Source organism: Tachyglossus aculeatus, chromosome 14 (genome assembly GCF_015852505.1).
Source record: "Tachyglossus aculeatus isolate mTacAcu1 chromosome 14, mTacAcu1.pri, whole genome shotgun sequence".
Classification (NCBI taxonomy): domain Eukaryota; kingdom Metazoa; phylum Chordata; class Mammalia; order Monotremata; family Tachyglossidae; genus Tachyglossus; species Tachyglossus aculeatus.
In genome coordinates this window covers 12,697,650-12,725,284 of record NC_052079.1, presented here as the reverse complement: position 1 = coordinate 12,725,284, position 27,635 = coordinate 12,697,650, and the positions used below count along the sequence as shown (strand labels likewise).

The following is a 27,635-nucleotide window of genomic DNA, read 5'->3' as shown; positions in this document are numbered from 1 at the left end:
TCACAGTCAATCCTCATTTTACAGATAAGGGAACTGAGGCACAGAGAAGTTAAGTGACTTGCCCAAAGTCACACAGCTGACAATTGGTTGAGCTGGGATTTGAACCCGTGACCTCTGACTCCTAAGCCCCTGATCTTTCCACTGAGCCACGCTGCTTCTCTGATGACTTTGACACCCATCTACACATTTTGTTTTGTTGTCTGTCTCCCCTTTTTAGACTGTGAGCCCGTTGTTGGGTAGGGACCATCTCTATATGTTGCCAACTTGTACTTCCCAAGCGCTTAGTACAGTGCTCTGCACACAGTAAGCGCTCAATAAATACAATTGAATGAATGAATTAAAGTAATTCAATGATTTAATAGAACTATCCAAAATCTACAAAGCTGTGAGTGTTTTTGATTAAAACAGTGGCTGGGGAATGCTGGGCTCCAGAGACTGATCTTCTGAAAGTTTACTTTCCTGGTGGCATAACTAATTCTAAATCCAAGAATGGGTTAATGAAGGATGTTATACCGAGGGGTGGCAATGTCCTTTTACTTGGAGAGCACTCAGGTTTCAAAGAAATACATTTTCTTTGTAAGAAAAACCCCTAAGGATTGTTGAGGGAAATTTTCAAACCCATTCCTTATTCAATCTAGTGAGCGTTCATGCCCTTCCCCATGGTGCTCTTTGGCAATGTTTCTTTTGTGGGAAAACAAGCCAAATTTTACATCTGGTTCACTCACGCAAAATGAGCTTCTGAATGAGCCAAAGAGAAATCAACCCCCCCACCGCACAAGGGGCAATGGTTAAAAGAAGGTGAATTGGGTGGGGGAGAAATTAGGCAAGACAGGTAAAAATCCCATACCCAATCTGCTTAGGTCTCTGGCCAAACGTGCCAGGAAAAGATGACTGAAACCTGTCTCCAGGTACCAGCCTGGGAAGATGATGCTGAGGGAGTTGAGACATGAGTTCCAGAGTTCTCCCCAGCCGATCCGAGGCAGATTCGACCCAGCTCCTGTGGGTCAGGTTTCCTTGCTCCAAATATTGGGGACATGGCCAGCTGCACTGTGCAGGGAGATGCTCCCTTCTGAATCTGAATCGGCTTTGTCTAATCTCTAAAATGGTGGCTCTGTGCCCAGCTCTCAGTACTAGGCCCATGGGAAGACGCTTGGCCTAGGTTACTTCAACTGCTGTGTTAACTCACTCCTAATGGATGCCCCAGGCCAGGAGGCAGCCTGCGGCCTAGATTCCACCCTGCGGTGTCCATGGGCACCTGCTTTGAAGTGTTGTTCATAGAGTCAATGGCCTGAGGTCCACTGCTATAGATGGTTTTGGCCACTGGAGAAAAACCCTTTCTGCTGTACACTCTCTCTCACTCTTCCTAATCAAATGGTAAACCACAGTGCTAGGAAGAAAGAGGCCAAGCCATTTCTTCTTAATCCTCTCTCCAGCTCAATTAGAACCAGAGGTATGCTGGATGATGTTGGTGATTTATGTTTTGTGGATTACGGGTTGCCAGCCATCATTGCCAACACTTGTACTGTTTGCTAATTTGCCATTTGCAGAAAAAATATCACGACCTTATTTCAGTTATAAAGGGATCTAATGACAGACTCACATGACTGGGAAAATGTCTGTCAACTAATTTAACTGAATGTTCTTAGAGGGCTAATTTTTTCTTCTGCAGACTGTGCAGTGGGGGCCAGAGAATGACCTTTATTGGAAAGGTTAAGACCTCTTTCTGGGAGTCCACGCTCGTTGAGGGTAGGGATGGAGTCTTTAACTTCTACTGTGCTCTTTTCCAAGAGCTTAGTGAGTGCTCTGCACACAGTAGGCTTCCAGAACATAAAGCCGCCCACGGCATACACCCAGTACAATATGCAGCACAGAGCAGGTGCTGAAGAAATGCTGTTGATGAATGATCCATGTGTGACAAGAAAGAAATTCATGTCCAGAAAAGAGTTCAATGGAAAAGGAAAGATGGCCTTTGTCCCTTAGTGGCACATCCTAAAGAATACCTCATTGGCCGAAAGATTACAAACCAGAAATTCAAATCTGAAGTGCAGCTGCAGAACCCAACAGATAGCAAATGCTGATTTTCTGGACAAGACACTCTCCTTTGCTTGGGAGAAATGGGAAACACCAATTCCCTGGAAAGAAATGAAAGACTGGGACAAGGTTCTAGCCCATTTGTGGTTTAAGAGGACAGGCCTAGAACTGCCAGGGGCTTATTCATTCTGGAGTCATCATTAAATAGTTATTGCTGGCAAACCCAGGAGAGTTAAACAAATGAAAATTCTGATTAATAAGAATTATCTGGCAGTGGACAAATCAGGTAGATTGTTTAAATTAAAATGCTGAAATGACCCAAATTAACCCCATTTGGAAGTTAAATTATTTGAGTTAAATGCAACAAGTGGCTAATTTTGTCTGCTAGAATCCTCCCATCAAGTGTGTACATGCAGTGTGGAATGTGACTCCGACTTCAGCATTGTTATAAACCAACTCAGTGGCAGTAGGTTCCCCCGGTGCCGACAGGCTCTGTGGTGAGATTATACTCTTAGTTCTATAACTGCTCATTTACTCTTCAAACAAGGACATTACTGCTTTTCTTACCTGTGTGTTCTCCTTGTTCAAATGCAGACACCACTGTGCTGTGCTAGGCACGCAGTCGAGTGTGCCATTATGAAAGGGGTGGAAGAGTAGAGAACCAGTCCTGGACAGTCTTCAGCTCTGAGGGAAAACAGTTAACTCTTCTCAATTTGTGAACCAATGAAGCCATGCCTAAGGACTGAGTGTGTCCCGTTAAAAGTGATAAGGGCTATCCTATCATGGACACATTTTCTAAACTGTTCTAATACAGTGAATGCTTGATATCAATCCTCCTGGAATGTACATGGCCTAAAAAATTAAAACGGCTCTAGTGGATAAAGGGGGGGGGCGGGGGTGTTTGTGTGTGTGTGTGCTGAAACAGAATTAGGTGAAGGGCTGAAAGGTCAAAGCCAATCCAATAGGAACCTGTCAATGATAAAGAAGAAGTAAAGGTCCAGGATAAATATTTATTAGTTCAGGGGAAATTGTTGGTCAGTCACTAGTTCAATGTTGCTGAATATTGGTATCTACACAAATAACATAGAAGCTCTATAGCCACTGCCTGAATAATGCAAGTTAACTCAAACCTCTTTCCTTATAGGGGAAGTTCAGAAACTGCCATATTTAAATTACTTTCAGAACTTGGTGTAGGATGATTTTTAAAAAACAAGGTAGAACAGATCACCGATTCTGCTTTTCCCCCCAATAAACTACGTTTATTATGCCAATTCTAATTACCATGCAATCTAATGGATTTAAGGCTCATATTTTCCACACCACTGGACATCACAAACATGAAAGCATTTTATACTGTCATTATACATCAATGTTTGCACTTGGTTATACATATATACAGACATTATTCACACATCTTAACCTTGCTATTTCCTCCTTTCAAACCAACATAATTTTACTGTGAAAGCAGCTTTTTAATAAATGGCATAAGAAATACAGCAAGGCACACTTTTTTTAAAAAACTTTTTTCTCATTACCACCTCAAGAAGCATAAAAAACCAAAATGGTGTACATAATTCAAGAGTAGAACATCACCAGTTTATAATATACAACACTGTGTAGTTGTTTCTTGAAGTGCTGCATAGATTTTTTTCAAACAAAATAAATATGATGCTGTTTATTTTAATTGCTTAATTGGAAAATGGATTGAACCAGGAGGACTAATGACTCTTCTCTTTGCTGCAATCAACTCAAATGTTTGCTTATAAGGAAAAACTGTTTCATTCTGCAGAGAACAATATTAAACCTGGAACATGAACTAGTAAAGGACTGGCAGGGATCCTTCTGGAAAGGGGACTCTGGTTTGCCCCCTCCAGAGAACGGCAGAACAAGGATGCACAGATCAGGAAGAGGTCAACAGAAAGGTCCGAGTGAGGAAGGGAAGTCTGTCGAGGTAGCTTGGGACAGGAATCCATGTAGAACCAAACGGCTTTGCTACACATCAAAAATGAGCACCTAGCAGGACCAGCGCACACAGCCAGCTCACAAAGCCCACATGGACAAACCGCATCGGGGAGGAATATTTATCGTAGGGGTCTGGGGACCGAGAGGCAGTGACACGATGGGTGAAGAGGTCATCTTGGGGTGGGGACGATGGATCGGGACCTGAGCTGGAGCCGGGGTCCTGAGGGAGACAAAGCAGAATTGGCAGTTTCATTTGCAAAGAACAAGCTCGCCCCAACCCCAGAGCCTGGCCACCCGGGGACTGACTCTCACGCCTCGTGATGCCGGGACTGAGACGGGATGCTTCATAGCCCAACGGGCATCTTAGTATCTAAGAAGCTCGTTACACCAGTTCTCTCCTCATACATCTGCTCTGTTCAGCTGCTATTTCCCAGCCTGCACCCTTCCCCACCCTTTAAAATCCACTGGGACCCAGCTCTCCCAAGCTTCAAAGCCCTCCTAAACTCTCAGCTACCCCAGGAATCCATCCCCACTTAATTCCCTGCCACCCCAGGTTAAGTCATTCCAACTTGTAAATATTTTGTGCTTGCCTCTCCTATCAGGGTATATCATTCTGTTCTTTCCAAGTGCACCACACCAAGTGCTCAATAAATGCTGCTGCTGCTACTACACCACCCAAAAGCCAACTTTAGCACTTAGATACATAGCAAATAATGTATAGAACAATGCATTGCACATACTAAGCACTCAGTAAATCCTGTTGATTCACTGATAATGTGCAACATTTTAAAATCGCTTATTTCTTCATTTGCTCATCTTAAGTACTCAATAAATATGATTTATTGACTGATTGATTGATCTTTCCACTATTGGGCTATAACTAGGAGCACCTCTGCATCTTTGCCCTGCTCCCACTATTTGTAAATACATTTGTGTCTGCCTGTCTCCCACAATAGATAGTAAACCCCTTGAGGACAGGACTTGGGTCTTTTATGCCTTAATGCACTCTCCCATATGTCTATTGCAGAGTTCTGCCCACAATGAACCAATGACTGATTGATGATTGACTTTCAAACGGGCAAGGAGGGGCACCTCCCCCCTCCAGAAATGATATTTATGATGACCTCATCACATTTATATTTTAAATCCCCAAACACAAGTCAAATTCTACAGATGATAGTAGAGTTACTGATAATTCATCACCCAATAATAATTGTGGTAGCTATTAAGTGCTTTTTAGGTGCCTAGCATTATGGTAAGTTCTGGGTAGATATGATTCATTCATTCAATCGTCTTTATTGAGCACTTACTGCGTGCAGAGCAATGTACTAAGCGCTTGGGAAGTACAAGTTGGCAACATATAGAGATGGTCCCTACCCAACAATGGGCTCACAGTCTAGAAGAATACAATACAATCAGAATAGCCACAAGCTGACCAGGGAAGACTTGAGATGGATTCAAAAATCTATTTAAACCCAGTTAGGCAGTGAAGATATGAGGAAAAATCTCGAAGCTATTTTAATTGAAATGTTTTCGGGTTTCATCCTAGTTTAAAAATAAAATTGAGATACGGATTGAACTAAAGTGAATAGGACCCTAAAACTCTAAGCCCTAAACCTGACCACTGCCCAACTCACCAGCCCAAGCCCCGAGCTCTAGCCTAAGGGTTACAGTGAAAACCCCAAATTTCAGTGTCAGCGCTACTGAATTTCCACTCTCAATTTGGGACTTTGGCCGTTGGATTTGGCCGCTGTTCAGGGCGCCAGCTGGCGATTATCACCATTGGCCTCGTTTCAGGCTTTGGTTGTTACGCGCGCGCACACACACACACACACACACACACACACACACACATTTACGTGGAGTGGACTGTAGGTTAACTCTGAAGCAGCCATTAAATTCTGCAAACCTCGAGCCATCACATTTGCTGGCGGAGAGCATGGAAACGGGCCGCAGCCAAAGGCAGCAGTCCAGAGAGCCCTGAGAGGAAACGGAAGCTTCCGAGAGCAGCAATACAGAAGCAACAGCACAGCTCCCTTCTGCTGCCAGGAACGAGTTAAGTTCTTACACCACAAAATTCACCCAGCCCGGAGTTTAGGGTTAAACTATTCATCAAAGAGCAGAGGCTTATGATGAGGATTATGAAGAAATAACTGTCGGAATACAGCTAAAAGATTAGTGCAAAGCACATCTCTCAGGCAGTTCCTAGGAGGCACTCCAGACATGCATTATATGCCTCCAAATTAAGCAGAAATATCTGGATCTATCCACTTACTTTCTCCTTTGATCTTATTTGCTTTAACTGACCTTCCTATTTTTACAGAAACACGACACATAAACGAAAATTGTGAAAAGCCCAGCAGTAGGTCTGGAAAGCCGTGTAAAAGCATCATGCAGCCCAGGAAAGATTATATCAAATTTTCTCTCAAATCGGTTTCAGGGAGTTTTAATTAGATCGACGGCGAGTGGAAGTCCCTTTTCTTTTTTCTCCTACCTGTTTTGGGGATTGGATCTGTTATCCAGAGTTAGTGACTTCCACGGAAGTCATTATAAAATAGATACTTTTTATCAACTCTGAATTTTATTTCTGAAAAAGCCAGAAAATTGAATTTGATGTAGCAAAAACAGTGTCCTGATAACAGAACTCCCTGCCTGTCTGTCTTTCTGCAGCCGAAAGGAAGTCACAGTTCTCTGTTTCTGTACTGAATCTTCCCAGAGGCTTTACGAAACTTTTGAGCCTGTGACCCTTTTTCATTTTGTACTCTCCTAAGTGCTTAGTACAGTGCTCTGTAAATAAATATCATTAATTGATTGATTGACTGATTATAATTCTGAGTCAGTTTTGCCATCTCTCTACTAGCCCTTAAATTATAGCAGCATTTTAAGCTCTGTTTTGGAGCTAGAGAAGCTGAGCTACAGCAAAGTTTAGAGGTTTGGTCTCGGTCATTTAAGATTGAATAAAGTTCACAGGCTGTGTCTCCTGTTCAGGTTTCAGACCCAACAACTTGCCAATTCCTCTCAAAAACATAATTCTCAGTGATCTGAATGGACTATAGCATCCGTTTCCAAAAAATGTGAAGCATATATATTTGTTCACAAAATCTCCATATCTCTTTGAGATGGCAAACCGCAAGCCTTGTGGTATTATACCCATTTTGTAGATGAGGAATGCAAGGAACAAAGTAGTAGTGACGTGCTTTGGTAATCATCCCACATGAGAAGGACTGGGCTCGAACTCAGGTCTCACCTCAGGCCTAGGATCTGACAGTGCACACATACATTTCTACGATGGGCAGAATTCAATTCACCGAGGGTTTTCTCATTGTAAAAAAGAACCTCTGTAACTAAACATGGGAAATTTCAACCCCGTGTATGAGTCTTCACTAAATCATTAGGTCTAGGGTCATAGCGGATGTAGAAAAATGTTCTACATAATGATAGCATTGCTACAGCAAGCAGCATGGGTTTGTACCACTGCCTGGCCTAGCAAACAGGCCTCATAAACATTGCCTTTTCTGTAGTCCTATTGATTATAGCAATTTGCTGGGGGCTTAACGAGTTTCAGAAAATGGGAATCTGGCTGGAGGTTTCTGCAATGCTTCTGCTGGTCGGAGGCCAAGGACAAGCCAATCTATCAGAAGATTAATTCTCCCAAGTCTGAACAAAGAATTTCTCATCATTTACATTGCTTTTCAATCGCCCACTCTAACCAGAGTACATGAATAATTTCTGGGTCAGCCTAGTGCGGCCCAAACTATGGTAACATGAGACTTTGGAATGGACCGGACCCGTGGCTCGCTAACCCATGGGTGGCCCTCCTGAATGACTTTGAGAAACTAGATTCTGGGGGTTGGAGGCTCGAGGGTCTCCTTCCTTCCCAGCTTTTTCTCCTCTTACAGAAACAAAGTCAGCTAGGCTCTACTAGTCCTGTCTGTAAAAGCGGCGGACGGAAGCTGGATAATAAGTTCTGATAGAGGTGGCTTTGAAGAAGCTTATGGAATTGCAGTTACTTTTCCTTAATGGTCAGTTTTACTGCATGCAGCTAAAGAATGTGATTGCACTGTGGATGCGTTTCCCATAGAATACATTTCTCTCACTGCTGCTTTTATTCTCTCTCCAGCCAATGTAAATGGAATCAGAAATAGTATAAAATTAGTCGAGCTACATTAGCAAGTAGGATGCCTTTCTTCAATTTTGCATACTGAGTTTATTTTTAGGGTATATGTATGGTATAGATTTTTTTTCCCCCAACTATTGCTGCCATATAGGGAATCACACATTTTAATGAGTTTAGGGCACAGGTGCTACCGGAAAAAAAATAATGATGTTTGCCATTCATCTTTCAAATTAAATAATGTGTTTTTAAATAGAAACTTTTTTCATACTACATTATGGGAACAACATTTATCTGTCACATTTTAAAAGATGTATTTGTAATAAATGTAAATTACCTTTAGAAAATCAGTAATTAGGCTCATCAAAAAATAAACAATCTGCCACAAAAAAATAATCTTTAGCATAGTTAAGTATAATAACTGTTATTTGAATAAGTTAACAAATTAGGGTAGATTGCTTCTGTAATTCATTTCCTATAGAACGAGTTTAGGTTGCAACATTAAGCTTCTAAAGAGGGTGAAAAAGGAGTTCATACTTAAGTGAAATACAATCCCGTTCTCTTGCAGTATACGTCCCCTTCTTTCCCTCAGTGGAAACCTGCTATCATTCATGGGGTCTTAGATCTAGGTCACTTTGTAAGGGGTAAGATTATTGAACCATAAGAATCCTACAATCCGATTGCACATGAAGAGGGGACCCAAGAATTGGGCTCGTTGTATTTTTATGGAAACTAATCTGATGTTGCCAGGCCAATTAAAAAAAAATTGGCTTTAATGAAATTCCATGAGCCTGTCAGGGACCCATTTTACTTTCTTTGCCCATTTCCAAGACGGTGGCCCATGAGCAGAACTTCCTGCTATTTTTTCCTCCTGCCTAATGGCCCAAGTTGGTTGGAATCAGCACAACCCCCTGAGGTGGAAATGATTTCGGATGCCAACCAAATGGCAGCATCAGAGGCAGTTCACGGCAGGGACCTGGCCACGAGGAATTTCCTGACTACTTCTCCAAGGAAGGGACACCTTTCTCCTGACACTGGTACAATGAGACATAGGTCTCACTGCCCATTGATTATGTCTACACCGGGACAGTGAAGAGGAAAACTGACCAATGCAGTAAGTTTCAATCTGACTCATTTAGGCTCCAACCCTTAAAAGACAGATTAATTGGCCCAAGTGAACACAGTAATTCCTCAACTCTCCCCTTGATATCTCTTATACCAAACAATTTAACTTTCACTGTGGCAAAGGGATTTGCAAGGTAAAGACAAATAGCTACAATCTTTGCTCCTGAAGGGGGCTTTCCAAAACCTCCTAGTCCTGGAGTGATTTCAGAACACCCTGAAATGACTAAGCAGAATTGAATACAATAGCAGAAGCTCATGAGCCAGGTTATTATTGTGTCAGACTCGCACTTGATCCGGACTAGGATTCTGCCTCTAACAGAGGCACCAGAGCACTTGGAGTAACTGTGTGATAGTTTCCCTCATGTTAATATCCCTCAGAGTAACTGTGTGATAGTTTCCCTCATGTTAATATCCCTCATAGTTAGGGATGGATTATCTAACACCACTTAACTTTCTCCTCTACATACCTAACTTTCTTTTTAATGACCCCATTTGCCTGCTTATCCATGAATCTCCAAATCTCTCTTCAACCTTCTAAGGTGACCCTGACTTCTAGTTCAGACCTATAGTCCAGCCAACCCAGTACTCTGTCACTGAAAGGACCAACAAGACCCTTGGAGGATCTGTGATGACTGTCCTGGACATCCATGTTTACAGTTCGGATGAACCATTCAGCTGCCTCCTCTACATCCCTAACGTTCCCTCTGGTAACCCGGAAGGCTAACAGAACTTAAGAAATGCCATTACTGGGTCAGCTCTATGGTCCATCTAGCCCAGAATAATGTCTCCAGTGGGAATAACTGGGTGTGTGGAGGAACTCCTCATGGTTAGGGTTGGACCATCCAACATTCCTAATTTTCCCATCTCCACCCTAAACTTTCCTTTCACAACTTCATTATGGCAAGATCCTAAAGACGGCCATTGGTTGAGGCTATTCCTCGTCTTGTTCTACTATCAACCGATCGTATTTATTGAGCGCTTACTGTGTGCCCAGCACTGTACTAAGCGCTTGGGAAGTACAAGTTGGCAACATACAGAGACAGTCCCTACCCAACAGTGGGTTCAGGCAGGCCCTTTTAGGGTTTGCTTGCAACTGGAGAGAGACTGTCAGTGCTATTGTGGGGGATTCCCGGGAATCCTCATGGCATCTAAAGGTTTCAAGTCCTGTGATTGAAATGTTTCCTAACAGAATCAGTGCCTGGTGCTCGGGGGGTGATGGCCTCTACAACCCCGTGCCACTAGAGGGGGTGACAGGGCGTTTAACGACATTTCTTAGCCCTCCTTCCACTTCTCACTAGGGCAGACCCGGCATTAGTTAATTAAAATAGGGCCATCCAATAAAATACACTGGGAGCAACATTGTCCTTAATGCTATTCTTTCCGAGCTAGGCTCTCCCCTATTTGTAAGATAAGCTAATGGTGGACTATGAAGGCAAATGTGTCATGAACTTGAACGTGGTTCATTCATTCGATCATATTCATTGAGCGATCACTGTGTGCAAAGCACTGTACTAAGCACTTGGGAGAGTACAATATAACAATAAACAGACACATTCCCCGTCCACAATCAATCAATCAATCAATCGCATTTATTGAGCACTTACTGTGTGCAGAGCACTGTACTAAGCGCTTGGGAAGTACAAGTTGGCAACATATAGAGATGGTCCCTACCCAACAGGGGGCTCACAGTCTAGAATGAGCTTGGATCTGTGTCCTTTGGGTATTTTATAGTCATCCCACCCTCAACCCCACAGTGCTTATGTATTTATCTCTAAATTACATATTATAAATCATTTACTTAATAATAATGCCATTTATTAAGCACTTACTATGTGCAAAGCACTGTTCTAAGGGCTGGGGTGGTTACAAGGTGATCAGGTTGTTTCCCGGGGGGCTCACAGTCTTAATCCCCATTTTACAGATGAGGTAACTGAGGCCCAGAGAAGAAAAGTGACTTGCCTAGAGTCACACGGCTGACAATTGGCAGAGCCGGGATTTGAACCCATGACCTCTGACTCCAGAGCCCATGCTCTTTCCAGTGTGCCACACTGCTTCTCATTTATTTATATTATATTCTTTATTTATATTAATTTATTTATATTAACTTCTGTCTCCCCCTCTAGAAGGTAAGCTCACTGTGGGCAGGGAATGTATTTGCTAACTCTGTTGTATTGTACTCTGCCAAGCATTTAGTACAGTGCTCTGCACATAGTAAGCGCTCAATAAATATCATTGATTGATTGACTTCCAAGGGCTCATAACACTTTGGCCCCAGGCAATTGTAGAGTCTTCCATTTACTCAAAGCAATGAACCATTGGGCTTGCTAGTTTTAACACACCATTCATATCTATCTGGTGTGGTTCAAACCCATTCATGATGAGAACTCCAGTCTTTTCACCCATCAGGGTTTATGTACATCAAAACTAATAAATGATTTATATTAAGAGTAAATATGCAGTAGACGGTGGCTCTGGAGGGTATCTCACATCCCTTTTTTACAGATGAGACTTTACTAGCACGTGTCCTCTACATACCTTTTAATGAGATGATCTCCGTGCCTGGGATGGTTGCATTCTACCTGTGCATATTTATGTGCCGCTCTTGGTGAAGATTCAGTAGGTTTTCCTCACAGGTTAAAGTTTTGGTGTTAGGATGCAACTCTGCCTGGTCCATTGGCTCTTCTGGTTTCATTGGGAGGTCTGGGCTGGAAGTTTTGACCAAAGCCACATCCGTTCCTCTTGGCATTTCAATCCCATCCAGATTTCCTGACCTACCTTTCCCACTGCTCGGTTTGGAAGAAGATGGGTTTGAACTCTCCTCACAATGGTCTGAAATCTGGGGCTCACCACCTGGCTCTGTTGGGAGGGTGGGGACTTTCTGAGGGACTGGCTTGGACACTGCCTTGCCTGTGTGGTCACTGGAAGAAGAAAGGTACATACGATTGGAAGAACTTAGTATCTCTGGTGAAATGGGCTCTTTCCCAGGTCCTGGAGCCTCACTGGAAGGGATCTGGGTGAAAGGGGATACTTTTCCACTTGGGTCATCTTCAGTACAAGCTTCAAAGAAGCACTCAACATCTTCTTTGTCTGCTAAGCCAGATTCACTAAAGTCCAGAGGCAGTGGAGTATTACTTTTCTCTTCAATGTAGTTGGTGACCTCACCACAATCACTGTCGTGAGAGGACAGGGAGAGGTAGGAATAAAAGTCCCCTTTCCTTAGATGGATGGGTCTGTGAGAATGCTCCAGTACCTTCTCCTTGATCTGGGCTAATGATGTGGGAGAGGCTGCTTCGTTCTCTGGTTGGGTCTTGTTCTTCAGAGCTGTTGAGGTCAGGTCAATGATCTCCTTCACAAAGTTGTGAACAGAGCAATCTTTTGCCCCTTTTTCATCCATGACGCCAGGCACACAGTTACAACATGAAGTGAGGCCTTCCTCAGCAGGGCTTTCATCTGCCTCATTTGGTTTGAGGGCTAGAAAGCAATTAGTTTTTTCAGCAATACTCGGCTCACTCACAGGTGAAGATGTCAGGAAAGTGGAATCTGGAACCTCCATTACTCTGTTTTCTGGGGTGGATTCTGGGCCAGGCTTTTCAGTGAGTGAAAAAGCCACATTAGGATTGTCAGTGCTCGGGTGACTATGATGTTGTTTAGGAGGGCTTCTGGAAGCTTTAGGTGGTGAAACAATTTCCTTCCCATCCATATTTGAATCATCCGAGCTGTCTGTAAATTCTTCACATACACACCACTCACTTTCTGGGGCCTTCTTTCCAACTGGATCACGATTCTCTGCCATCGTTGACATTCTACCAACTTCTTCTTTCTTCCCAGCTGGGGCACTTTCGACATTTCCATTCTCCATATCATCCACCAGTGGATCTTTCTCAACCTTGGTACTGTTCTTTTTATTTTGACCTTTTGTTCCTAACTCCTGGTTGTTTGACACATTCTTGCCATCATTCCCATTGTTTTCTGAGAGCCCCACGGAGCCATTCAGGAGGGCTTCAATGTTCAACATATCCGTGGGATTGGGTGTTTCCCTTCCATTTATATCTCTACCGCTTTGAATCTCATCACTGTGATTACATTTTCTCTTTTCCCTTGCCAGTGAAAACTTTGGACGCACCCAGGTCTGCAGCTCGTTCTTTATGTAGTCCAACCCAGAAATTATATTGCACTCTTCATACAGATCATCATCTGTCGCAATGCTGGAGTCATCTTCATCTTTGAGGCCCAACTCTTCTTCAGTCAAGGTGAGGGTGGAGCTGGAGAGTAGGTCACTGTCATCTTCATCATCTGTACACGCGGAGGTGCAGGAAACGTTGACGATCATGCTGACGTTGACATCACTCTCGTCCGCTACAGAGCGAGTCAGGCGCTTCCTAAATGACGCGTTCGAATCGGGGAGCTTGTTCCGGTGTAGCACAATGTCTTCTGTGCAGAGAGATAGCTCGTCGCTGCTGCTGAGCTCTGTGAGGGAAGCCGCTGAGTCCCCGTTGATAGAGGATGCGATGTCCAGAGAATGGCCGGTGAAGGACATCTTTTGGGAACTGCTCTGGAGGGTGATATCGGAGATACTGCGCTTTATCTTCTGTTCCGAAGGGCTCTGAATGTTCTCCAAACGATTCAGCAAATCCAGAGTCCTCTTGCTCAACTCCCCCACTGATCCACTGCTAACACTTACATCTCCGGAACTGTGGGGGCTGAAGAGATCTTCATTGCTCTTATATGACGTTAACCAGCTCTCCAGCGAAATGCTCCGCTGAAGGCACTCACCATTCTTAAAGATTCCCAAACCAAATATGTTTCCTCCTGGAGAAAGGGACTCCAAGGAAGAGCTGCAGGATAAAAAGGAGGGCTGTTTGCCAGTCTGCATGCCAGCAGGTTTTTCTCCATCCTCAGATTTAGAGAAACTGGGATCTGTTTCGGGGGTTGCACTTGCCAAGGTCAGTTCGTGGGGAGATTTGTCTGGTTGTGGCTCTATGACTGGATGTTTAGATTTACAGGGTGCCTTGTCACAATGAAAACCATGGAGCAGAGTTTCCTCTGGATGGGCTCTTTCACTCTGCGACTGCTTCACGATCATAGGGAACTTGAGTTCTGGGCCTTGGAGGTCGGAGTAATCATGAAACGTCAACACATCAGGTTTTCCTCTCAACTCGTCTTCCAAACAAACAGAGGAAGGCTTGGTAATGCTGTTGAAATCTCCATCTTTTCCATTTATGCAACTCACAGGTGATGGGGGTGACTGGTAGTTATTGGAGAGGGGAATGTGCCCCTCCTCATCTTTGAGCTTTTGTCTTAGAGCACTGACTACCTCTTTCATCTGTGGGGCTGGGTGCCCAGTTTCCGGGTTGCTCTGGGTTCCATCCCTATCTTTCACCAAGCACATTTCAGAATTGGTGGTGGTTTCAGGGTCGCCTTCGCTCACTATCCCACTCTCACTGCCTGAATGTAGGCTGATGTCTCCTCCTCGACTCAGGCCTGGCTTGACCAGAGGAATCCCTCCTAGGAGGTCTGGGAGAGATTTGGTCGATGAGAAAGAAGAGTCGTTGCTGAGACTTTTAGTTAACGCCATAGGATGGGTTAAGCCAGGGAACTTGGGACTGGTTTGGCGAAAAGTCATGTGGTTCTCATCGTACAATTCGATATTGTGGAGGCTGTAAACTTGGTAGATCTGTGGGCTAGTGGGGCCAGGAATGCTGGGGCTATACGGAGCTCTCCCTGGCTCTTCAGCGTATCCCTCATAACTCCGCTCCTCTCTGTCGGGGTCTTCTGATTCAGATTTCGTATTTGGCATTGCAGGATTTTGTTCTTGATCAAGGTCATTTGTGTCTTCGTGGATGCTAATTAGTTTATTGCCGATGTCCGTTTCATCCCATTCCAGGGCATCTTCATTGGTTCCATTAAGGTCCACCAAACCCTGCTCAATCACATTCAAAATCTCCTGATGGGAAATAAAAACAGGAGCCCTGGTTAGCAAATTCTATATGGATCACTCTATCTCTCAAAAAACACCCTGAGAAAAGTCAAATCAAAATACGTCGAATATCAGACGTCTCTTTGGGGGTCTTATTCAAAAGGTGCATCACTGACTCATTCTACCAATTCACATTTGTAATGAACAGTTACAGAGCTTGAACATTAAGATTATTCCCAAGCGCTTAGTACAGTGCTCTGCACACAGTAAGCGCTCAATAAATACGATTGATGATTAGTGAAATTATTGAAGCCAAACTCTGAAATCTAGGTCTGACCCCTTTGCATATATGACTCTTCATGTTTATTCCTGACTTGAGGAATGTTAAAACTGACAACACACATAAAGACAAAGTTTATGTAATAGCTCTGCTTTCTTAAAGTACGCCCTTTACATACGTAAATTACGTTTGTTATGTAATGCAGTTATGTTCTATGATAAATTATATGGCATATGAAGTAAAATGAGTATTACAGTACATTTATATTAGGAAACATAATTATTACGATGGTTGAGCTGAAAATATGCCATGGAGCATTTTTATTTTTCTGCATTTGGAAATGCTGCGGCTGAAATATCTAAGTACAACTTTCTTTTGAAGATCTCAACCTTTCTTTAAATTAACAACGTATTAGGCATAACATGTCCATCAGCACTTTATTGTACTGGTTATGAGAGAGATTATCCATTTAAGTATAAAGAGTCCAGTTATAAAGTAAACATTAATTAAAGAATATTTTTACATTTTGTAACAGAAATCGTTTTTGCTGCTAATGTTCTAGAGCTAATCTACAACCCAGACAGTCATAACACTTGCTTGGGTTTGGAGAAAATTCAATGTGATGAATTTTTATTAAAATTTCTGTTTATTCTTTTTTGCTGATAAAGGAAGGACTAATGATAGGTTAGTGTGGCTAATGAATGTAAAAATCCTCGGCTGTAAGGACAATCAATCAGTCTAATCAAATAGTACATTAATTTCAAATATTGCCTGTGCTGACAATGTACTTTGAGGAAGTACTAATAAATAATAGAACTAGTCTTTTTTTTTTAAAAAAAAAAAAAGGCTGTCACTCTTGGGTAGGATTTACCATTTTGAAAGCCAAATTTTCAAAAGCTTTCCCAAACTCTCTGTGTGCCCTTTTACCCATTTGAAGCTTTCTTCTTCTGAATAGGCAGTTTAGACTGTGGCCAAGCTAATGAATGCAGGTTGAGCCGGGTCCATTGGCCAGTTCACCCTCTCCCTTCACATTGTCAAGGGCCAGACGACTAAGAGATGATTCAAGAAAATGACAAAACTTCCTCCAAGAACATTTCATTCGACAAATGAACCAGACAGTTGAGTTCCCTGAGTGGATGTGAAGATTGGTCCCCTTCCTTGGTGGATCTGTATTTCTGTTTTCCCTTCTTGCTAATCCTATAAATCCCTTATGTGGATTGAGATTGTTCACTTGTTGACTGGGGCCACCTCTAGCAAAACTTTGCAGGTTCATAATTAACTCTTTTAAAACTCTTCTTCAAACTGTATATGGTGACTGGGGGAAGGGGGCATCTGCCGTGGATTGAGAATCCCTATAAGCCTCATTTTATGTGGATTTCTTTCTCATTGCTCAGAGTTCCTCTTCCGGGCTAGAAAGCCTGAAGTATTTCAGCCAAGGAGGTCATCCAACTAGTCATTTGGTGAAAAAGATGTTTATTTGCAAAGAGTCATGTGTACGCAGTAAATCCATAAAGGTTAAGACTCAGAGAGAAATAATTTTGCTTCCTCTGGTGGAACTTCAATAATAAGGGCACTCTGTTATAGTGTTTGGATGAAGTCTATCTGCACAGTTTTATTTCTTTCCTTTCATTTAGTCTGGTTAGGAAGTGCCGCTCACTCAGGCAAATAACTCGTGTTATTTTTACTGACTGAAAATCTTCAGAGCCTTAAGAGGACTTTTACAAAACCCCATGTTATTTGTTAGCTTTCCTAGTTGGGGCTCTAGACCTGCATGTAAGATGCTTGTATGTGGTAGCCTTTGAAAAATGTTTCTTTTTTCAACCAGAGATTTGTAGATGTCTCAAAAACGTAGGTAGTCGGGACTTCATTTCAAAAAGCTTTCCAAGGCTGTAGCACAAGGCATGAGGACACAGTGTCAATTCAAAATTTTCAACATTGCTTCAGCCTTTAGTTCTACATGTAGGTCACCAGTCTTAAATGGAAAGGAATCTCCTGTTTGGTTTCTTTGAAGAGCTTAAGTAGTTCTGCCCTACGTAAAGTGATCAGCAGCAAAGTAACAGATCAACTTTTGGGGCACTTGGCTGCAAAGCCATTATTAAGAGGATTGAGGGACTGTTATAATAAAAGCAGGGTATTGCTGATGTTAATCACTAATCATCTTATTGAAAATGGAACACCTTTGTATTGCAAAATCCGGTTCAGTGGTTGCCCTTCCTTAGGTATGAGTGGAGGATACAGGAGTAGTATCCAAAGCTGCAAGTATAGTACTGCTGATTCAGCAGTGAAAAGTATATGGACTGAAACTGGGTCAGATTCCAATTATTTCTTGGTCTGGGAGGAGCTGGCCCCTTTTTAATGACAATGCACATGATACAGAAGTGACTACTAAGGTGAAATGTATGGAGAGGAACATGTATGGTCCTAACAGTAAGATAATATATAAAATGGACGTCAGAATTGGTCTTCCACCACCCAACTGGGACTTAGGTTGGGGTGACCTTTCCAAGATCTTGGGACAGAGGCATTTCATGCTGGTGTGTAAAATCAGGATGTGGGATCTCATGCACAACAGGCAAGGGGTGACAAGGTTTTATGCTTTTATTCCTTCCACACTCAAGTCCTACCCACAACACAAAGGACTTCATTTGCTCAGTCACCCTGCACATTTTCTTCAAAACTCACTTCTTCTCACGACTCTTTCTTTAATTCCTTGGTGACGGGCTTGAGAGTTTCCTGGGGATACCTGCATATACTCTCTTTCCCCTCCCATAGTTTATTTTGTCTAGTTTAGATCTGGAGTCCTCTGACTGAGAGCTGTGTCCTCAGTATGGGCCCTATAAAAGGGCCCAGTACCTGGCTTGGCTCCCCTATTGCCACAACACCTTGCCAAAGAGGTGTTGTGTGAACTGAACTGAATGAGTCCTGGAATCTCACTGCATCTTGGGGTACTCTGGAACCCTAGAATTACAGGGGTCTTAAGGTGATCACTCCTGATGGAATATGGGAAGCTCTCCACAAGAGTAGAATGGTTTGGAAATATCTCTGCATTCTAAGAGGCCAGTAGCTGAGAAGACTCTGGGAATTCCAGGTTCAGACTAGACCCCTCTGGGATTCCCATAATTTCATCAGAAGGATCCTGGGGAGGGAGGTGACTAGAAGGGTTCTAGAACCAGGATTTCTGCCCAGCCCAGACTGGATGCTCTTGGGAGCCTTTGGCCCCCCAAAAGAGCTTGAAGCTGCCCCAAGCTCCCCCTTACAGTTTGGGAAACCCTGAAGGAGCTATTGGGCTGGTGGAGATGACTGGAAGTTGGTTGAATCCTGGTTTGCTGGGGAACCCTGTCCACAGGATAGCTTAATGAAATGTCAATTTGGCATTTCATCATGTTACCCCCTATAGCAATTTAGTTTGTCCGGAAATGTGAGCTAAATTGTAGTTCTGTAAACATATTTGTTCTAAATCTAAATTCACTCAGTGTATCTCGCCCCACTGGAGTTCATACACCAAATCTTGAGCAGAGAAACTGACAATACCATAGAAAACAAAGAGTTTTCTTCTCCCAGAGGGGTTTCTCTGTTTTTTTTTTTTATGAAGTCATTAACTTTACCATCCTTATGCAGATTTTGCAAAAACTGATTGTAGAAAAAAAGCCATAGGGCCAGGACAGAGTATTGGAAGAAAGACTAAATGGAAGGAAAGTCTAAGCTAAAAAAAGCCAGCTTTTTTTCCAAGTGGATAGTTCTACAGGTTCAGGAAATCCAAGGGAATTTAAGGCCTCCACAGATGTTACTGCAGAGCTCTACCTAATTATTTTCAAAATTCAGGAAGACTAGAACCTTGTAAGACTGGAAAAGGGTCACTGTTGTTCCCATACTGTTCAGCCAGGAGAAGAATGAGGGATGGCTTAACAGTAATGGCCTGCATGTTTAGGAAGGGTTTTATGAGAAAGATCCTTCGCATATTCTTCAAGATCATCCAAGAATGAACAAGAGAAGGTGGACTTCAATTAAATGGGCGATTTCAACCTGGTATAAGGAAGGATTTCTTAACAACTGGGAGGATTCGGTCTTGAAATGGGCTGGTTGTGGAGGCTCATTCTTGGAGAGTTATTAAAGAAATAACAGACCCCCATCTGCTGAGGATTTAGGCAGTCATCTGTCTGGAAGCTGGGGATTGCCCATGGAGGTTCCTTACGACTCTAGAACTTGAGGATTCTGGGATATTGGATGAGAGAGCTAAATATTTACTTTCTCCCCAGTGGTTGGCTCTCAGAACCTAGCATTCCATCGCAAAGCAAAAAGAATTTGGGCCCTTCTTCTTTGGACGGAGGGAGGCATCTGACACTGAATCTTGCTCTGCCTCTTTGTTTATCCTGTGGTCAGGCAGACTGAAACACTACAGTCCATACAGAGGTGTGACGTGCTCCCATTCATCTGAGCCCAGCCTTCCCTGCTGGCCTGGTCTTGGCCATTCAAACGCAGGCCCCTTGAAACAAGCCGGCCCTTTAACTAAACCCCCCGCCTCCAGGCGTTGAAATGTTGGGAGGAATAATTGCACAGTGCTGGCTGGGGAAAACTTTGATTTTTTGCTTTTTTTGGCTTTCTCCCCTTTCCTTCCTTCCTCTCTCCCCAGTTTTACACAACACAGGGCCCTCATCAAGGGACCTAAAGAAAACTACTCTGTGGGCCAGAGGCTGCAAGGGCATGGTTTGGAGGTGTGGGACGTGGGAAAGATGGCTGGGTTTGCTCAGGGTCAGGGTTGGCGGACGGATGTCAGTGCTGAAGGTGGTTGTTGCCACTGTGTACAGGGACCTGCCCCGGACACCTTTGTGGAGTTACTGTGGAAGGAGATGCCATGTCCCCTTGCCATCAAATGGAATAAGCTTCTCTATCCCTCTGATCAGTTTGGTTTCTCATCTCTATCCCTTCCCCAGCTCTGTTCGGTACTTCCTAAGAAGCAGTACAGAGGTGCATGGAAAATTACATGGTTTCATATAGTGGCAAATCTATATGCCTCTTGTTTTGTGTTCTCTCCCTTTCCTGACAATGTCTCTCCTCTTAATGTCATATATATCCATCACTGGGACCCTCCATCTAGAGCTGAGATGTCAATTTTCAATTGTTTTCATAAATCAGGCCTGGCAGTGACTTGGGGCTGAATATTTAACTCTCAGAACTCTGAGCCTTCTCTCCTGTTGAAAGCTAGGGACTGCCCTATTGCCTGGGAGGAAAATCTCTTAAGAGGAATGAGGGGGTAGGAGATTCATTCATCCAATCGCATTTATGGAGTGCTTACTGTATGCAGAGCACTAAGGGAGGGAGACATGGTGAAGAAAAGGAAGGGAGACAGAGAGAGTAATAGGAAGAAGGGGAAAAGAGAGAGAGAATGAGAGAGAGAGGGAAATGGAAGAATAGAATGAGAGAGAAGAGAAGGAAGAGGGAAACATGACAAGAGAGAGAGAGAAAAGAGACGTAGGTGTCCAGGTACCCATTTCCCAGTTATATCTATGATTTCTTCATCTTCTCCAACCACAGGCTGGAGAAAGGAGGAGGATGAAGGGAGATTATATCCTTTTAACTAAAACAGAGGTGAAAATAAATAAGGTAAATGGCAAATCACGTAATCCCTTTCAGCTGCAAAACAACCTGTCGTTCTCACCTAGGGATTTTAACCTCCTTTTCCACTCCCTTCTGGGGTGACTGATTATGCCAGGTCTTTCTTCCATTCACCTGGAAAATGACTCCATTAGATTACTCTGATTCAGTGGCAGTCAATCAATCAATCATTGGTATTTATGGAGCACTTACAGTAAACAGAGCACTATACTAACTGCTTCAGGAGAGTGCCACACAATAAAGTTGGTAGACATGATCCCTGCCCTCACAGAGTTTACAATCCAGTGTAAGCACTCCCTCAAATCTCTGGGATTTGGAAATCTAAATAGTGAGGGGAAAGCGTGCTATGATTTAACATGGGATCTTTCCCTTGTCACTGAGTTTGCATAGCAGATGCTGAAGGAAACACGTCTCCCTCATGCTTCAGAGAAGGATGTTTCCTTACATCTTGAGAGATGGATGTAACTGCACTGAAGATAAGTGACTGGATCAAACTGCTTCTGAGGCATATTAGCCAAGCATCCCAGGTGAACTAGAGGTTGCCTTTCTTGGATCTCTTTTCACAGGTACCCCAGAACTGGGTGGACTTGACTCCTGGAAGAGTGGTAAGGGCCAGTGGGAAACTGTGGCACAACTTACAAATCCACCTCCAAAGAACCAATAAAAGCTTTCATTATTGGCAGAGCACCTTGTAGGATGGAAACAATTAGAATTAATTGTAGGATTTAAGTGTTTACTGTGTACCAGGCATTGTTCTAAGCTATGATAGATACAAGATAATTGGGCTGGACACAGTTCCTGACTCTGTTATGCTGCTTCTCTAATTAGAGAGACAAAGGGGCATGCAAACCTGGTGGGATGGTATGGGGATGGAATTCTCAGCTATGACTTTCCTCTGTACTTGACGTAAAGGAACTGGAATGAAAATCAGATATTTCAGTAAGGAATGGAGCCATCACAGATTGCCTTCCTTTTTCCTAAAGTCCCTCGATGCTTTTTCCTCATTTCCTCTTTTCCACTTAATCATCTAGAAGGCAGAGACCTCCTGCTACCCTTTCAAGACCATTCTAAACCAACCTCAGAGTCCTTACACAGCTCAACACCTACAACCTATGACACGGACACCAGAAAAGAGCCCAGTTGAATTAAGATAAGATTCATTTGTTGTCATCTTTCTACAAAAGCTAGCACTCACTCCTTGTATTTCTGAGAAGGGAAGGAAACTGGAATGTTAGTAGTTTTCATATTCTTGGCAATCAGGAAACCACCCCCCTCCTCTAAAGCACTGTGACTGGAAGGAAGTGCATGATGCCATAAGGTGGGTTCACCTGAATATGGGGATCCGCCATTTGTCTGCTGTGTGACTTTGGGCAAGTCACTTAACTTCTCTGTGCCTCAGTTAGCTCATCTGTAAAATGGGGCTTAAAAGTGGTGAGCCCTACGTGGGACAACCTGATTACCCTGTATCTACTCCAGCGCTTAGAACAGTGCCTGGCACATAGTAAGTGCTTAACAAACATCATAATTATCATTATTATTATTATCTGTCCATTATTTTGCATCTGAAAGTCCCAAGGCATAATTGCATCCCATCCTACTGTTATCTAAATCACTAACTTACATCTATAGTCTGTCCTTTGTTCATGCTGCACCTGTGTATGATAAAACTGCCTATATCTTGTATTTTTGCACATGATTTTATTAGCAATTGCAGCAGAAGCCTCATTTGCAGGTAAAGACGTAGAGGCTAATAATGTACACTGTCCTGTTCTGTAGGAAGAAGGTAGTAGGAGTGTTCAGGGTTTTATTGAATGAACAGTGTGGGCAGTGCATGGGAAAATACAATTGAAGCAGAAGACATAGTTCCTCCCCTCAAGGTGCTTACATTCTAATGGAGGAGGCAGACCCAAAAATATTTAAGAATTAAGTAGTCAGAATGAACAACTGAATAAAAATACAGTGCTCTGCACACAGTAAGCGCTCAATAAATATTATGGATTCACTGATTGATATACACAAGTGGTGAGAATGGGTATAAATAAACATGCAAGGGTTTGTGGTGGCTGTTGGATTGATACAAATTGGGGTTCTGGTAATTAATTCAGGAAGAAGTGATTGCAAAGAGCTGTGAAACAGCCCTTAATGAGAAAAGAAGTGGGATACTATACAAAACAATTATGCTTCACCTCTTCCTCTTCAGATATTTTTGAACAGCTTCTTTGTACCACCCGACTGCTTTTAAAACTCTAACACTGAGAAAAAATGTATTTATCCACGTCCTGCATAACATGCCAAAAGTAAATTTTTATAAAGTGTTCTACACACAGTAAATACTCAATAAAGAGAAGCAGCATGGCTCAGTGGAAAGAGCCCGGGCTTGGGAACCAGAGGTCATGGGTTCTAATACCAACTCTGCCATTTGTCAGCTGTGTGACCTTAGGCAAGTCACTTAACTTCTCTGAGCCTCAGTTCCCTCATCTGTCAAATGGGGATGAAGACTGTGAGCCCCACGAGGGATGACCTGATCACCTTGTATCCCCCCAGCGCTTAGAACAGGGCTTTGCACATAGTAAGCGCTTAACACGTCATCATCATCCAATACCATTTACTGATTGATTGAATTAGCTGTAAGATATATATTTTTTCCATGCTTATTCTAGATATAATCTGGTACTTGCTCTCCTGATGTCACGCAAGGATGTTACGCTCTTTGACTCCCAGTGGGATAATGTGGTATGGAACCTAAGTAACAATCAAATTATATTTTCCCACAGAAGACTACAGGGTTTTCAGAAAGAGTTGTTAGAATAGGAATACCTTTTATTTCCCTTCCCCTCCTCTAATTGTGGCTACCAAAGAAGACAATGACTGGAAAAAAATACAGTTGCTTTTTATCACAACAGTGTTATGCCACTGACTGAAGAATGAATGAGACCTAGAAATGACAGAGGGGAGAAGAAAACTAGGACTGAAATATTAGCAGAAGGGAAAAACCTGCTCTATTTGTCCTCATTATTAATGTTTGGATATAAGTGAGCTAAGCACACAACCATTTGCAAAAAGCTCACTAATCAGCCTGGTTAAAGTAACCAATCCTAGAGAAGCAGTGTGGCTTAGTGGATAGAGCATGGGTATGGGAGTCTGAAGAACCTGGGTTCTAATCCTGGCTCTGCCATTTGGCTGCTGTGTGACTTTGGGCAAGTCACTTAATTTCTCTGTGCCTCAGTTCCCTCCTTCTGTAAAATGGGGATTAAGACTGTGAGCCCTATGTATGACAGGAACTGTGTCCAGCCTGATTATCTTGTGTCTACCCCAGTACTTAGAACAGTATCTGGCACATATAAATACTTAACAAATACTTTATTATTATTATTATTATTATTATTATTATTATTATTATTATTATTATTAATAGTAGTAGTAGTATTACTCATTGACCGACCTAACTGTAAACCGGGGGTTTGGGGGGGTGGAAGGGGGCTGGTGGTTATGCTATTTGTTAAGTGCTTACTACATGCCAGATGCTGCAATAAGCAGAGGGGTAGATACAAGCTACAAGATTGTCACAAAGGTGACAATGGCTGATACCAGCTGTCCTTAATGATAACATCTGCCACACACGATCCCTTTTGCAGCAGTTATGTGAGCTCCTAGACAGTTGATCTTTGTTGGTTAACATGTGAACTTTCAGGGTATTTTCTAGTCCTGAATGTCACGTCTGCCATGCCTCTGTCTGGGTGGAAATTGCATCATCTTTTCTCTTTCTCATTATCTAAACCCTATAGTGACAAACAAAACACCAAACTCTCAGGAAGTCAACTGATGGTTTAGACATGGGACAAGTTATTTATTTTTCTCATCATGTGTTATAACACCTTGGATCCCTGAAGCCAGACCTTAGTGCTACCCATTCTGTACCTGGTGCCTCTGAGGAAGATAAATATAAATTCCTGGTAGAGGCCTGTATTTCAGATTGGATTTTTTTTAGATTGGACATTAAAAACAAGGCTCTTGGTGGACGTGTTCTCGGTCCCTCTTAGATGGTCAGCCCCATGTGGGACAGGGACTGTATCCGATCTGATTGTATTGTACCTACCCAACGCTTAGTACAGTGCTTGGCCAATAGTAAGCGTTTAACAAACACCACACCACACAGCGATTTTTCTTAGATGTCTGACTAAAATGCTCAAACCCGCATGAAAAAGTCAGACAGTCAAGAATCAGGTTCATCTTTGCTTTCATCATCATCAATGGTATTTATTGAGCGCGTACTGTGTGCTAAGCATTGTATTAAATGCTTGGGATAGGACAATACAACAGAGTTGGTAGACAAGTTTCGAGAGCTTAGTCTGCAGGGGGGAGACAGATACTGATATAAATAACATATAATTTATAGAAATATACATTTCATGTGAGCATTAGGGCAGCCTCGCAAATAAGTTCAAAACACTTATCAGCCCACCCTCTCAGACCCGTAGAGAATGAAGCTACTACCAGTACTACTAATTACAGCATTTATTAAGTGTTCACTATGTGCTAAGCACTGTTCTAAAACCTGGGATAGATAACACATAATGAGTTTGGACACAGTCCCTGTTCCACATGAGTTCACAGTCTAGGTAGGAGGGATTAGGATTTAATTCCCCATTTTACAGATGAGGAAACTGAGGCACAGAGAGGTACAGAGAGGTTCAGAAAGGTTATACAGCAGGTAGGTGGCTGAGCTGGGATTAAAGCCCCAAAATTACCAGTCTTTATGACTTCCTTTCATTGTTTTCCTCTCCACCAGTGGCTACTTGCAAGGCTTGATTAGGAGTCATCCCTCAATATGACTTAAATGTGACTTAATCCAGTGCTTAGAATAGTGCTTGGCACATAATAAGCACTTAGTAAATACCATAATTATTATTAAACATTTACAGAGCTGCTACATACCCAAGATTTTGCTGAATTTGGAGAGTGCTAAGACCTCCTAAAGGCAGGGACCAGGTGCATTCACTGGGGGATATTTTCTTGAAGTGTGTTCAAAGTGGGTTTGCAATTCCACACTAAGCTTTCTGAACCATTCCTCCTTTTTTAAAAAATGAAAGCATTTTAAAAAAAGTTCCCTCCATTATTTAGTAACACCACTAGATGAGGTGTGGCTCCATAAAGTTGGAGAACTCATTTATTAAATTACTTGATCAGACCTTGTATTTATTTACTAAAACAATCCATAAACCCAGATAGGGGAGAACTCCTCTCCTTTCTTTGATGGGGAAGGTGTTCGGAGGAGCTCATGAAGATAATTAACTATGAAACAATAGGAGGCTTGCTGGCTATGCAGTAGTGTGAAAACAGTTACTCCTCACACACAAAACAGGGGAAATTGGCTTGCTGGATAAAAAAGGAAGTGTCAGATTGGAAGACTGAAAAGACTGCCAGCAGAACTAGATAGCTCTATGCATCATGAATGCAATTGTTTTAACGCTTAAATTCCACAGCCTTATAAATTTAAATGCATGTAAACGTCGGGTGGAAACCTAGCTTAATATTTTACATTAAAATCATTTTTCTTAAAATTCTAGGTCTTGTTGGTGACTCCTTCACTCTACCTACTTCTTTTCAGAGTACAAAAAAAATTGGAAGATTCAGCTCGGTGTCCTCCAAAACCAGCATAAACAGAGGGGTTCGATGGGCACTGTGCCCATTATATTTTAATGAACACGTTATTTTCATTTTACTACCAAAATTGTAAACAGAAAGTTTGTTTTGATTTAGCTATTTTACAAGGCAAAGACTTAGGATGTGAGTTTCCTTTCAAAACTTCCTTCTGCAGCCTTAGCGTTCCCTGAAGCAGCCCCATTTTGGCAGGGATTCAGTTCAGTGTGGTGCCAAAAGGAACAGAATAAACAAACACTGCTTAATGCAGCTGGTTAGGTAATTTACATATTACTGCACACCAAACAAGGAGACCTGAATATGGATTAGAGCTACAGTGATGACACAAATGTCATATAGATAAAGAGAAACAAAATTCAACACACCATTGTTTATTTTGCCACTGCTACTGTATATATGTGAAGCTCCAAGGGAAAAAAAAGGAATTTCTTTAGAAAGAAAAAAATCCTTCAGTAAATTAAATGGATTATTTCTATTTTTTTTTTAAGGCAGAGATAAACTCTAGGTATATAGATACAGAGTCATTACTGTAACTTCTGATTTTTTATCCCATTAAGAGAGGTGTCTGGGGACACCTAAGTGGATGGGAGGAGTCTAGTTAGAATCAGTCCTTATGCACTGGGCTACCTGAAGCTTTATAAGAAATGCCACTGACCCTCCACAACTATATTAGAATGACATAGCTCCAATGGCCACTTTCACTGCAATACCTGCTGCTCCTTGGAAAACCAGAATAAGACCCTATGAACAGTATTCATTGAGCATCTACTACTTGAAGAGCACTAAAACTAAGCATTTGAGAGAGTCAAACTGAATTAGTTGACATGATCCATGCCTATAAAGCACTTAAAGTCAGTCGGGGACACAGATGCTGAAGTAAATTACAGGTAGGAGGAAGAAGAAAAAGTGGGATTTTTGCATGAGTTAATGCT

The 27,635-nt window shown here is 42.5% G+C and overlaps 1 protein-coding gene across 2 annotated transcripts in view; it reads right to left on the bottom strand.

The window, feature by feature from the left end:
* Positions 1-3,021: 3,021 nt before the first annotated feature.
* Positions 3,022-27,635, bottom strand: part of AKAP6 (A-kinase anchoring protein 6) — a 309,489-nt gene continuing 284,875 nt past the window's right edge. For both annotated transcript variants that reach the window (XM_038756213.1, XM_038756214.1), the window contains exons 13-14: positions 11,768-15,176; positions 3,022-4,213 (exon numbers count right to left, since the gene is read on the bottom strand). In XM_038756213.1, the coding sequence (XP_038612141.1) occupies positions 11,808-15,176 (3,369 nt within the window). In that variant the 3' untranslated portion in view covers positions 3,022-4,213; positions 11,768-11,807. The remainder of the gene's footprint in view (positions 4,214-11,767; positions 15,177-27,635) is intronic.